The sequence below is a fragment of the Rissa tridactyla genome, chromosome 1, assembly GCF_028500815.1.
Source record: "Rissa tridactyla isolate bRisTri1 chromosome 1, bRisTri1.patW.cur.20221130, whole genome shotgun sequence".
In the NCBI taxonomy this organism is placed as follows: Eukaryota; Metazoa; Chordata; class Aves; order Charadriiformes; family Laridae; genus Rissa; species Rissa tridactyla.
Window position 1 is genome coordinate 106843394 of NC_071466.1, and position 13535 is coordinate 106856928.

The 13535-nt window shown below is 40.4% G+C and overlaps 1 protein-coding gene across 4 annotated transcripts in view; it reads left to right on the top strand.

The window, feature by feature from the left end:
* Positions 1-13535, top strand: part of APP (amyloid beta precursor protein) — a 224378-nt gene that overhangs the window by 193189 nt on the left and 17654 nt on the right. For 2 of the 4 annotated variants that reach the window (XM_054183112.1, XM_054183095.1), the window contains 2 exons: positions 798-1019; positions 8022-8075. In XM_054183112.1, the coding sequence (XP_054039087.1) occupies positions 798-1019; positions 8022-8075 (276 nt within the window). The remainder of the gene's footprint in view (positions 1-797; positions 1020-8021; positions 8076-13535) is intronic. The other 2 variants (XM_054183121.1, XM_054183103.1) reach the window with 1 other exon arrangement.

Sequence of the window (13535 nt, forward strand, 5' to 3'; positions counted from 1 at the left end):
GTAGACAAACTTTGGTGTGAGAAGGGAGTTGGAATAATGAAGCACACACAACCTCTGAGTTTATTTTTAACACCGAGTTGGACAGTCTGTCCTATGCACCTGATGGAGCTGAAAAGTGCTTTGATTGTTCTCCCCTTGCTTAAGTCCAAAAAAACACAAACAACCTAGATAATACTGCATAGCTTTAGGTCCTGGTTGCTTGCAAAATAATTTGGCTACAGACACCTATCACTACTTAATATTTTTAACAAAGAACTGCAGTATTTTGGCAAATATAAGTTATATATGTTAAAAGAATGAATGTTTCTTCAGATTCAGTGTGTTACAGTAATGCCCAATTTAATACAGTAACTGTTGTGGTGATTTAGGATTTAAGAGCTGTGATGAGCTGTGGTAGTGAGCATCTAAGAGGAACGGGAAGTAACAGGGACATTCCTTTCTGTGGCCTCTCGCATGTTGACTTATGGAAACATGTTGAGTTGAAGGGAATTGATTTGTGCTTCCTTTAAAAGTGGTGAGTAAGAGTCCAGTGACTTGTAAAGCACAGACCTGTGATCTGTTATGTGGTGGAAATGTGGGGAGCAAACGGTATCAAACAATTCTGGTTGATGTTTCAAAAAAATGCTTTATGTAGCTGCAGTGCTTATCACAGAATTCTGATTATTCCAAACCTTTATTTTTCTTTATCATAGGAGTACAGACTCATAACAGTAAATTATTACTTGAATAGCATTGGAAGTAGATCCTTAGAAATGCAGGCTCTTTCAGATAATTTCTGTGTTGAAATTTCCTTGCAGATGAATTACTTCAGAAAGAGCAAAACTATTCCGATGACGTTCTGGCCAATATGATCAGCGAACCCAGAATCAGCTATGGAAATGATGCTCTCATGCCTTCATTGACGGAAACTAAGACCACAGTTGAACTTCTTCCAGTGGATGGAGAGTTCAGCCTAGATGACCTTCAGCCGTGGCATCCCTTTGGTGTTGATTCCGTTCCAGCCAATACTGAAAATGAAGGTACGTGCTATAGGAGGAAAAACCACAGAATATTCTCAGTTGAGCTTTGTGGTTTCTCTTCATGTTGTTACCTGAAAATTGACATCTTTCTGATGTAAGCAGGATAGAGGTTCTTAAATGTCAGTTTAGAACTGGTTTGCTGTGTCTCTTTGATGGAACAGAAAATCCTGACTAAAAGCGTAAATTTAGACATATGATAAATTTCAGTGTTGAGCTTACTTTCCTTTAAAAACAAATCAAAATAAATTCCAGCAAATTATGAGTGACAGTCTTATAAAATACATGACGATGAGCTAAGGGAGATAGATAATTTGATAGATCTGTGCCATGATGAAATGAGTGTTTTGGTTATGGAAGAGCTTTTTATTTGCTGGCATGAAAATGATTACAGATCCAGCACAATCCTAGCATAAGAGTTGGTTTTATCCACCCCGCCCCCTCCCCACCTCACTGCTTGCCTGCAATGTACTGCAGAAATGTTCCTGCATACTCAGCAGTGCAACCGGCTAGTGAAAGCTTGTTTCCTAAGGAGTATTTTATGCTGCTTATGGACTAATTTATTGAAGTGACTGCATAATGCTTTAATAATTTATGTATAATCTGGAATTGGTAGTTTACTTAGGTGCCAGAGCCAATTAATTAGAAACCTGAGGGACTTTGATCATGTCATTTAAGTTCCTCCTATTGTGTTTGTTTCCCTTTATCAGTTCAACTCCACTGTCATTAGTGCTAAGTTAATCACATTATCGAAAGTTTGTTACTGCAAAGCAGTGGTAGATTCACAGAAGCTGGAGGTATAGAAGTCTTTTTTCAGGCAAATTTGTGATTTGTAGCTGAACTGCACAGACGTTAACGTCCTCCGGAAGTCTTTTGAGACCACTGGCTTAGGCTATACCTGCTCTCAGAATGAGCTTTGAGATCAACTTTACACAGTCAGTCTCACTCCAGCACGATGTGTTGAGGGACTGTGGGCAACTGGGTGCTAGGGAGATGAAACACAAGACATGGACATGGATTTGCCACGTCTGGTGTTGGTGCCGGGTGAAATCAGTGGAGTCAGAACCAGTTTTGTGGTCAAAGTGGGTCATCCCCAGGACTCAGAGAAGCCTAAGATCGGGCAGAATAAATGACATGGCTAGGATCTGAGCGAAGGTCAACGAATCAGTACTGCATAAGTCTACCAGATTTGAAAGGAAGAAGAGAGGCTGGTCAGGAGTAGGACTTAAAGTCAGACCACCAGGGAGTCAGCACTACAGGTAGGGACCAAGAAAAAGAGCAGAGAGAGCTGGAGCCAGCTCAACAGACTGTCCAGCAGCAAGAACCAGAAGATGGGAGATGGTGACAAGGACTCCAAATGTGTCTGGAGGGCAGTTGCAGCCAAGTGGCGTGCTAAGCAGCTGAGAGCAGCTGGCTGGATTGCGTCAGGTGCTGGTGAGAGTACAAACGGCTGACCAGGCTGGCAGGCTAAACTTCAGTTTCCTGGGGAATCAGCTGCAGCTCGCTATAGTGCCCATGTCAAGGCTGTCTGCCAGGAGCAGGCCACAGTCTGGCTGCAGGAATTTTCCAATATAGCTCTTGCTGCAGTTTTTCGTATAGCCAAGGCATATAGGGCATCAATTTCTATACCCACTGGCTGCTTTCAAGAAACTTGGGGAGGGCAAGGTGGGGAGAATTAATGACTTTTGAAGTCTATCCTCCCAGCTTTCAAAATGGACTGATTTCAGTCACCAAGTTCCGAAGTTATTAGGCAGACAGGTGCACCCAGACATAACCACAGTGTAATCACACGAGCATCTCTTTCCTTCAGAAACCTGGCTAAGCCCAGAATTTAATAACGAAAGGTACATTCGTCAATGTGACACTGAATTCCCATAGGCAAGTATACTGACCATGGTTCTCCTTCTAAAATGTATGACAGCAAATAAGAAACAAAAACTCTTCTGCCTTGAATAGCATACTGTTTAATTATGAATCTTGTGTATTCTAATGCATTACGTGGTTTGTTGCAGTACTACTTAATGTTTACTGTGGGAACAGCTTTCTTTAAGTTGTTGGGCTTTCAGGGTTTTTTTTTTTTTGATATTAGAATTGTATTTGTCATGACGTTACTGCGGCAAACAATTCTGTTAGGCCAGTCATTATTAGCGTTTAAGTCTGGACAGTTACAAATAGAAATTATTTAATGACTTAAACCTCTTCAAGTCCTTCTTGTTTCCCATTATACTTCTCTGTCATCTAACCAAACCACAATGTTGTTAATGCGATCATGCCTACAATACCTTCTTTCTCTCTTTAGATACCCTCCCTGTACCTTTGCCCACGGTATCAAAGGGGAATTTCACAGTCTTTGTGTTTTTTCCATTGTGTTTGTCTCCCACCTCTTTGTTACAGAAACTCAAGACTACCAGTGCCATTCGTCCTCACTTCCCACGCCTGTTTTCTTCTGTAACCGTGGTCTAATCCCAGGCTTTGTTTAAATTGCTTGCTAAAACATGTGTCTGTCTTGTTATAATAGTCTTTGAGTAAGAAGCAAGAAGTAAATAGCAATTGACACAATTTTCTCCTCTTTTTTCCTCTCCTTCTCCACTGAAGGTCTTTTTGAATAGTCTGTTTTTCACGCAATAAGTTCCCCTTTGTCAGTGAGGTTTTTGTATTTTATGCAGCACTGAGCAAGTCAATGCTGTTTCTTGACATTGATCAAACCATTGATCAAAAAAGGTGTAAGTTCAAAAATCACGTGCTAGAAACCTCAAATACTGTAGAGTGACTAGCCATTGCAGTTTTAGTGACAGTCAGCATCTCTTGCTGGTGGGAGATGCTGAGCATGCCAGCTGAGGTCAGAGAACTGAGCATCTCAGCTCCCATTTACTTGGGTGAGGACTGAGAGTACTCAGCACCATCAAGAAAATCACAGTATGTTCCGTGTGAACGGCCTGGTACCTGGGAAATCTGCCGAGCAGATTTAACAGAGAATGCCAGAGGAGTTTCAGAGGGCAAGCAAGTTACAGGTTCAGTTGTTGGTACTGTTTTGGTCTAGTTTGAAAGATGAAGTCAAATCTTTTAAAACTCCAATGAACATAAATACAGAGAGCTATCAGCTCAGCATATGTGGGTGGGTTTCTATGCAGAATGAGAGTCTCGACTTCCTCGCTACAAAGAGCTGCTGTGCTGTATAAACAATAGTTTTCTTCAGTCCTGAGAAGGCACACCAAGTAAATCATTAACCTCATTGCAAATTTGCATTACTGGCAAAACAAATTTCTAATGGGACCATTGATATCTGAGAGGCAACTGAACAGGGTCCTGGAGCTGGCTGGGTTAGGACTTGGGATCCCACCCGCTCCAGCACAGTCACAGCAACAGGACTTGTTTTTAACGAACCATTTTGGGGAATGCTTAAGCCAAAATGTGATTGTGGAAAAAGGGGAAGGAAATGCAGTCATTAAGTCTTTGTTTCAAAGTCTCCAGTATTCTGCGTACAAGTGATCAAGTTAAAATACTACAAAAAATACCTTAAATTTGTCATTAGTTACCATGCCTGTTTTCTTCCATGGCCATGATCTAATCCCAGGCTTCACCCAGAGATACTAATAATGTATTGGATTGGTACGTTGCCATGTAATCTCAAGGTTTCATAACTCCATTTGAAACTTTCCCAATCTAAACTGCATATTTAGATAAAAGGATAAGTTTTATGCAAACAATTTATTTTACTAAAATTGCTTTTTCTCAGGAATGAGTGAAAAATAGCCTAAAAATAAAAAGATCTTGAAAGTCTAGCATAGCTCAGTAGTTTCTGAAAGTATTTTCTTCCTTGTTGTTTCCCTGAGATAGTTTCCCAGTAAACCATCCACAGAAATTAATCCAAAGCACCAGGTAATATGCTACAGAACTTGCGTGACTGAATGTATGTCTACTGTACTGAGATACAAATTAGATTAACGAAAAATACGCTCTGAGGACACTGCAGAAGGCCCCACCAAGCTCTCAGGAAATTGTACTTTAAGAATGAAAAACACATCTTCAGAAGTGGGGGCAAAACCGCAACAGCTGTGAAGCTCTGACACTGCCACAGTCCCCGGGCATTTTGCCAATGACTGACTGGGTTTAGTGGTTTACCTTTTGTATTTTACCATGCAGTTACAATTAGCCTTAGTGACAAAGTATTTATTGAAAGTGAGATTTTTGGGAATGTACTGTCTTACCCTTATGACTTGGCCAGTTCCTCCCGTCAGTGCTATTCTTCGTAGGTGAATATCACATAGCTCTCCTCGCCTGCTGGTTTGTACCAGTTTTTGAGCTTTTTGATTCACGGAATCACGGAATTTCAGACTTGGGTTCATCTTTCTTTTTTTTTTTTTAAACAAGAAGCAACCACATTCTCTTTTGCTCTTCTAAGATGTATTAGCATTAGATAGGAGGTGGGATGTGTACCCTGTATGAAGCCTGCGTAGTCAGTGTAAGCAGATATCTGACAATTTAGTTTCGTGAGGCTATTTGGAAAATAAATTCTCAGTCTCGATTTTGTGTACTTCTGTGCACATGGGAGTGTGTTCAGAGAAATATGATTCTGGAGCATCAAAATGAATGCAATTTTTATAATAATGCACAGTACCTCTTAGAGTTTTGGTTATTGATAAATGCTGTAATAGGTTTAAACTTCTTCTCTCTATATAAACGGTTGTGAGGTGGTGTGGTCCAGAGGGGCAGGCAGTGAGGAAGCCCACAGACAAGATTTTTCAGGGTTAATTGCTGTTTGTTGCATATGTCAATACCAGGGCAAGAGCAAACAGGTTTTAAAATGAATCTGAAATTCAAAAGGTGGCAGATCGGGGCTCTCCAGAAACCAGCCTTTCTGTGTATCGTGTTGCCTGGGGCACACTGCACCTTGGCGCCTGGAATCGCGATCTGCCTGGGAAGACCTTTGGCTCTGAGCTTTCGCCTCCAGTTTTTGCCCTGCATCTGGTTTGTGACCTTGAGCAGGTCATTTCACTTTTGTGTTAGTTATGAAATGTTCCAGTGATGTTTGCCTTTTCCCCTGTAAAGTGCTTCCAAAACTATAGATGACAAGAATAATTATTCATTATTAATACTTCCACCTAGCTGCACAAATACTGCATTACTCTGAGGTCAGGTCCGTGCTACTGTGTAACTGAAGCTTCCTCCATCATTTTCTCCTTTCACCTACTCCCATTTTTATTGCTACCCACAACCTGCCCTCTCAGTTCTCCATAGCTATGGGCATGTAGGGTCACAGAGTGCTGAGTGGGAGGGAAATAAAACCCTTCAGCCTTCTAAGGGAGGAGGTGGGGGCCAGGGTGACAGAGGAGGGTACTGCAGGGGGCAGTTTGAGGGATGTCAGTCCTTGGTTGTTTCATCCCTTTAGTCCATTCCACTGAAAATTACTGCTCACCTACCCAAGGGTGGGTGCAGACAATATTGGAAAACCTAGCAGAAGACTTAAATAGGAAAATACTCAAAATTACAGTTTTTAATTAAGGGTGGAAATTGGTTTTTGTATACCGCTATGTAAGGAAAGCAATTACATGGTCTGCTAGTGCCACTCTGAACTGCTGAGAAGGAAAGTGGTTTGATGGCTTGTCTCTGCAGCACCAGACCAGCAAGCTCTGTGAAGATTTTGCCCTTCTGGAAACACAAACAAGTCAGATGTGCAGATGCGCTTTTAGTCTGCAGCTACCATAAAGCTGACTTACTGCTTTTTTTCCAGAGGCAGGAGCTATAGTGGTCATCCCCTGTGTACAAAATACAAAGGCCATGGGTGCCACAGAGGCTCTCACTTACAAGCGTGGTAGGTTGTTTGTCAAACCCATGGGAATGCTAAGCAAGTGTCACAGACTTCCTCAGAAGATGGACAGTCCCCTTGCTGAGGTTAGCAGTATCATCAGGTTAGCGTGATTTTTCTGATGCTGAATACAGCGAGCTGTTCGTGATTAAAAAACCATGTTTTTTGTCAGGTTCCCTATGTTCCTGTAGCTCCCTTACAGCTGAATAGAAGGTTCATACTTGAATCCTGAAATTCAAATGAATGAGAATACCTCATTTAAAAAATTCTGAATTCCAAGCTACAATGTAAAATTTTGTTTCTGAATTTAATTTCTTTCTGGCACTGGCACTTAGGTAGATAAGGAAGGTGACAGTATTGGAGCAAAAGAGAGAAAAAAGAAAAGGGGGAAAAAATCTTAATGTTTTAACAAACTTCCCCAGTGTGCTCAGTTTGGACTTAGCTGAGGCATTAGGTAATGACTCAAACAGCTCTAAAAGTTTTGCACATTCTGTTTTCTCTTAATGCCAGTGAGCTCCATCAACCTTAGCTTTCAGCTGGTAAAGCCTTAGTGTACGGTAATGCAAGAGTTTTAAAACTGTGTATGGCACACAATTGGGTAGAAAGTGGTGTTTCTCCTTTGCTTTCCCTTCAAAAATCAGAAAGCAAATTTACTGTCTATAAATCGGAACGTATCAGAACGAAGTATTGATTGTATTTTCAAAATGTGCTTTACTTTTTTCAAACCTAACAGCTAGTGCTGTAAAGAATCCCTACTGAAAGGAAAAAGGAGTCAGGATTCAGTGGGTTTATAAGTCAGCATTGATCAAGACTGGCTGCAAGAACTCACTCATCGTGTCCGTTCTTGCCGCCAATTCTGATCAGACCACTGGAAAATGTTTGCACGTAATGAATATAGTTTCGCTTTACAGACAGAAATTCTTTGATCTTGATGGTTTCTCACTTTAAGCAGTAACCAGAATATGATGTAAAATTGACACACCAGCTGCGAAGCTTTCCTTTTGAAGTCGTGCCCATCCCTTCCTTTTATTTCCAGGATTAACTGAAGGCAGATCTTTCCTAGCCGTTGCTTTGGTAACTTTGTTTATGCAGTGTGTCTCTCCTGCACTGTCCCAACGGAAGACCAGTTGACTTTTATCATTTGGGGGATTTTGTTTATTTTTTGTTTGCTTTTTTGTTTCTTTTCTGCACATGCCCAGTTGAGCCAGTTGATGCCCGCCCAGCTGCAGACAGAGGACTCACCACACGACCAGGTATATAACTTGCATGGCTTTTACCTAACCCGCGTGTTCCCAGCATGCGTGCCGTCTGCTTGAGCTGAAGTGACCACCGTTTTCTTTGGTATAACCCTCTCTTAAAATGTAATGCTGTGCTATGAACCAGGGAAGCGTTCCCACACAAACCTCCCTCAGCCTGCGTGAGTGCTGCCTGTGCCGAGGGTGTTCCGAATAGGTACTTGCAGAGGGAGGGGGACCCAGAATTCACACAGGGGGACACCCCCACCCACCCCACCCCCCCCAGAGGGGGACCCTTGATTCATATCAAGTCATCATCCCTTCTTTCACTAATGCCTTGGCAGGTACAGGAGGCAGTAGACGCTGTACCCCGTAGCGCACAGAGTACTTTTAATGTGGGGAGGTATGATAGAAATGTCAAGTCCTCTATGTAGAGTATACAGTATCTTGTAAGTTGGGGCTAATAAAGAATTCACGTGTACAATTTTAGAATTGCAGGGGGCATCAAAATTTTTTTGCTATCCTATTTATCTTGGCTAACTCCAGACATCTAAAAAATCAATACATATATTCTCCCTCTGGATCCACTGAGGGCAGTTCTGTAGGTCTATCCATTCCATTCTAGGATAGAGAGGGGTTGATTATTTGCCCTCTGTAGGTACCTGTGTTTTCCCATTGATTTGAGAGTAATAGTGGCTGACTAGCTTGAGTCAGGCTGCAAACATGTGGAAAAGTTAAATGGGACAAAGTCAATTCTCAAAAGTAAAAGATTGCTTTTCATACTAACTTTTTTTTGCTTTTTAGGTTGTTTTCCCCCTTGTTTTTGTTTAGGTTTATCTAGAAATGGCTGGTTCCATGAGAGCAAACAGCCTTTTATTTCAGAAGAGGTTACTCTCCAACACATGGTGAGATTAGATCAGTATATTTTAGGGTCAGAATTATTTCAGTGTCACATCATCACTGTGGTTTTTTTCTTCAGATCAGATAAAACTGATCAGTCTGTTTTTTCTTTTTCCCTTCAAAATCTTTTTCTCCAAACGTCCATTAGATAGCATTATGGGCATCATCCTCCTAGTGTGTTTAAATCTTTCAGATAATTCACTGGTGTTTACTGACTGCAGAAGTTGCTACAGTGGGAAATAAAATCATAGACTCATAGAATGTGTTGGGTTGGAAGGGACCTTTAAAGGTCATCTAGTCCAACCCCCCTGCAGTAAGCAGGGACATCTTCAACGAGATCGGGTTGCTCAGAGCCTCATCAAGCCTGGCCTTGAATGTCTCCAGGGATGGGGCTTCCACCACTTCTCTGGGCAACCTGTTCCAGTGTCTCACCACCCTCATTGTAAAGAACTTCTGCCTAATGTCTAACCTAAACCTACCCTGCTCTAGAAAACAAAACTTGTATGTTACAGCAATTGGGATACATGTCAAGGCTGGCCAGGTGATCTGCTCCTAGTGCTGTTTTAGGAGTCTGACATTTTTACTTGTGTAATATAACTTTACTTAATCCATTCCATGAAGAGAGCCTGGAAACAGGTGCAGAGCTAGCTGTACAACAGTGCCAAAAATCATGGCATCAGGGAACATCCCCCCAGTGCTGGGTTATCTCTGCCTTCTGGATTAGACTTCTTCCCCAAGAGCAGTAGAAATATCATCACAAATGAAGCATGAATGTGTTTAATCTGAATTTTTTAATGTTAGTTCAATCTAGCAATTTTTTTGTAATACTAAAGTTTGTGATTGTTAACTATTTTAATTTCAGTCGCCTTGAAAAATCTCCTGTTGAGGCCCATATTTGTTACTAAAGATGATCCCTTCCTCCCTTCTATTCCCCTACACGTACACACACGACAGAAATCTTTGGTGTCCCTTCTCCAGAGAAAAGATTTCCTCATGCTGCTGCACTCTATTTTCAGAGTGAAATGATGTATTTTAGTCACTGTGTCAGAGTGCTTTGTTGGTTGGGGTGACGCAAATAGTACTAAAAGTATGGCTAGCACAGGTCACGACTGATCTTTGCGAGTGTGTACGGTAGACTAGACTACTAAGGCCGGGTAAAAAATGTTTCAGTGTGTGACCATTATGGCTTGAAATTTGCAGCAGATACAGCAACTTTTGCACTGTGAAAATCACCTGGGATATTTCCTCAGTTTTCTGCTCAAGTGCAAAAGAAGTACCATCTGGGGGCCAGTGCCGCCTTCGTCGCTTTTAGCGCAGAGTTTAAGCGCTGCAAAGGCCCATGCTCTGCTATTGGCCCAGAGAGGGGACCCCTCCAGCCTGGCAAGGATGCACACCGCATTCCTCCCTGCACAGAGGGCTGGTTGCGCCCCTTGAGAGATTGAAACCTCTCACTGCTGTGCCTGCATTCTGGATTTCACAGCGTAAAGTGTCTTACATGTGCACGTGAAATACGGATTTTACCCCTTTACAGTAACTTTAAAGTAATAACAGTAAGCAAAACCTCTTCACCATTCCTGGTAGACCTTAAGTTCCTTTTGTCTTTAATCACCAGGTCCAGGCTTCCGCAAGTTTGTCCTTACTGATACAAATTCTGGCAATAAACGTCCACCTGATTTTTCATCATCCTTTAAAAACAATTTATCTGTGATAAAATTTCAATATAACAAAGATCTGATACCAGTCTGAGTAGCTTCATAAACTAGGAATAGAGAAAAGCAAATGGATGCTTAATTAAACTATGAAACACAAAAGGGTTTATCACAGTATAATAATGCCTGCTTTAGAATTGTTTTACTTGCTAATTATAAATAAAATTTCTATGTTAGCGGTTATAAAAAGAAGAGATACTTTTTTTTTTTCTTGCAGTCACGGTCCTTTTGGGATAGTCAGGTTTTACAGTTTGGGGGTATTTATGGAAAAAAAATCTGAAAAATGAGGATATTATTCTAGAATGAAAAAGGATTAACAAAGGACTTGGAGGCAGATTAATACATGCAGCTGCTTGTAACATTTTGCTTTGTTTTAATGCCCAGATTCTTGTTGATTTCCTGAAAGGTTTGCCCTTTCAATAGTCCTGACTTTCCAGTTTGTGCTACTACCTGTTTTGCTCAAGTGAACAATGGGGTGGCCTGCCTCTTCAGAGTGAAAATACAGGTGTCGTGTCAATGTGCAACAGTCCAAGCCTGGGAATAAAAACAAGTGAATGTTTTGTAGGTGTTCAAAATCAGCTCTGACAGGACTAAGACAAACATAAAAACATATGCCCTTTTTTCCCCTTTTCCTGTTTATTTTTGCCTCTTTTCACCCACACAACATTCTTATAATGATCACTATGTTTTTCTTAAAAGTAGATCAAAATCATGCAGATGATATTTGTCCCTTCCCACAAGAGAGAGAGTTTGGTCACAGTATGGAAAAGAAGAGCAAGTACTTAGTTGTTAGTAATTTTGGGATAACTAGAATCTTATTGCTTCACCACGTCATTCCCACTCCTTCAAAAAATAGACAAATTAAAAAATATGAGTGAAGTCAGAAAATGTGAAGGGTTGTCCAATCCGTAGAGCAGATTCACGCTAATATTTGAAAAGGAGCCAAGTGCTTCCACACACTGTCCTTCCCCTTTTTAATTCATAACCATGGGAACAAAAATAAGAATTATGCCTAAATCCCTTTCTTCTTGTCTCTTTCCTGAAAATGAAGTAGAGATAATAAAAGGTCAAAGGGAAGAAAAACATCTAGATGTACTAAGCAGTCATCAGCGAGCTATTTTTTGATACAGAACAAACTGATAAGAGGTTATGACATGTTTCTTGCTATTTATAAATTGCTTCATACAGGGAGATGTTAGAAGGCTTCAGTCCAACCTGAGAACTTCCATAGGAAGAGCTTCAAATAGAAAGAATACCTCTTTACTTGATAGCCTCGCTGTAACAGCTTTTTCAATCGTGTTTCTTTCTTGTCTGTGGCCCAGAGGTCACTTTTTCATTAGGAACGTTTCATTTCTTGCAGCTGAATTTTAGGTATGTGTTTATTAGGGACTTTTTTCTTTGTGTGTCTATATAGAGAGAGACATATACACACATAAAGATATGTATAAAAACATCTTTAGATGCTCATGAGCAAGATCCTTTTCACTCATGGGAATCCATCAGATCTGATCTGCAGAAATTGAGTGAAGATTAGAAAACCTGCCATCAGAATGGATGTTGATCAGTATCAGCAGATTTTCTGAAGTTCAAGGTGTGATAAAGAAAACCAGTGTTTTGTTCAGGGTAGATCATGTTCCCATCTGTTGCACAGTTGCACCTGTAATTATACCTCTAACAGCTGTAATTATACCTCTAACAGCTGTAATTATATCATTTACAGGATGCCTGTAATTCTCAATACAAAGATTTTATGTGTTCCTTTCTTCCATGTAGTGTGGTTTGGGGGGTTTTTTGCATTCTCCCAACTCTTTGTCAGCTGATTGTTTTTTTCAAACAGTCAATAATTTTGTGGAGACATTGTACATAAAGCTGCTTCTGTGTCTCTGGCCCTTCCGCTGATAAGTCGTGACAATGTCTGTCTTTATTGCATTATACAGAAAGCTGAGGGATTATTTCTTTGGCTGCAGAAGCTCTGTAAGCTTAATGGCTGTTCTGCAGAATCATTAGCACATATGCTGCAATCTCTATGAGGCGAGGGCATAGAGCAGCTTAGTGAATTATTTATGATTTTCTTGCCAGAAATTGCCAGGGTTTTTTTTCCTGTCTTAGTGATGTTAGTTCAATACAGTTGTCTTAAACCAACTGTCTGCAGCTACCAAATAAAAATCATTAACGATTTTTTTTCCCATTCAGTTGTTTTCTTTTGATTTATAGATCATATAGTTATTAACTCTGAATGCAATCATAGGTGCATATGCACAGCATCTGCGTTTACATGCCAAAAGATTACCAAATTTTACTTGTTCTGGTTATTCATTTTTATACACATGTGAAATAATCTCGAGTATTCTGAGAAATAATTATTTCATACTAAGTTCCAATTAGATTCTTTTGTAAAAAACGATAACATTCTTTTTTTGCATTTATTTTCTGCTTTCTCCATTTGAGAGCCCTGTACTCATCCATTAACCGCCATTTTACTAATTGCTTCCATACAGTCTTAAAAGTACTTACTCCTCAAAGACTTTTGGTTTGTCCTTGCAAAAGTGAGTATATAATCTTCATTTAAATCTTTGAGTGAGTATATAATCTTCATTCTTCTTTCATTTCAAAATGAAATGACCTGCGTAAAGTCATAGAGTCATATGGAAGTAACGGTTGACGTTCTAGTAAGAACATGCAGCTGTCTACCCGGGTAATTGTTCAAACACTGCATTCCTTTCCATCCTCCCTTTTTATTTTAGGTGAAGCTTTACCCGGATAAAGCTGTTTACTGCACTTGTAACGGGCCTTGATTCAACAAATCTTATCTTGTTCTTGCCATTACTCAACTACAGTTCATGGACATGGAGTTACATGTTTTCCTGAA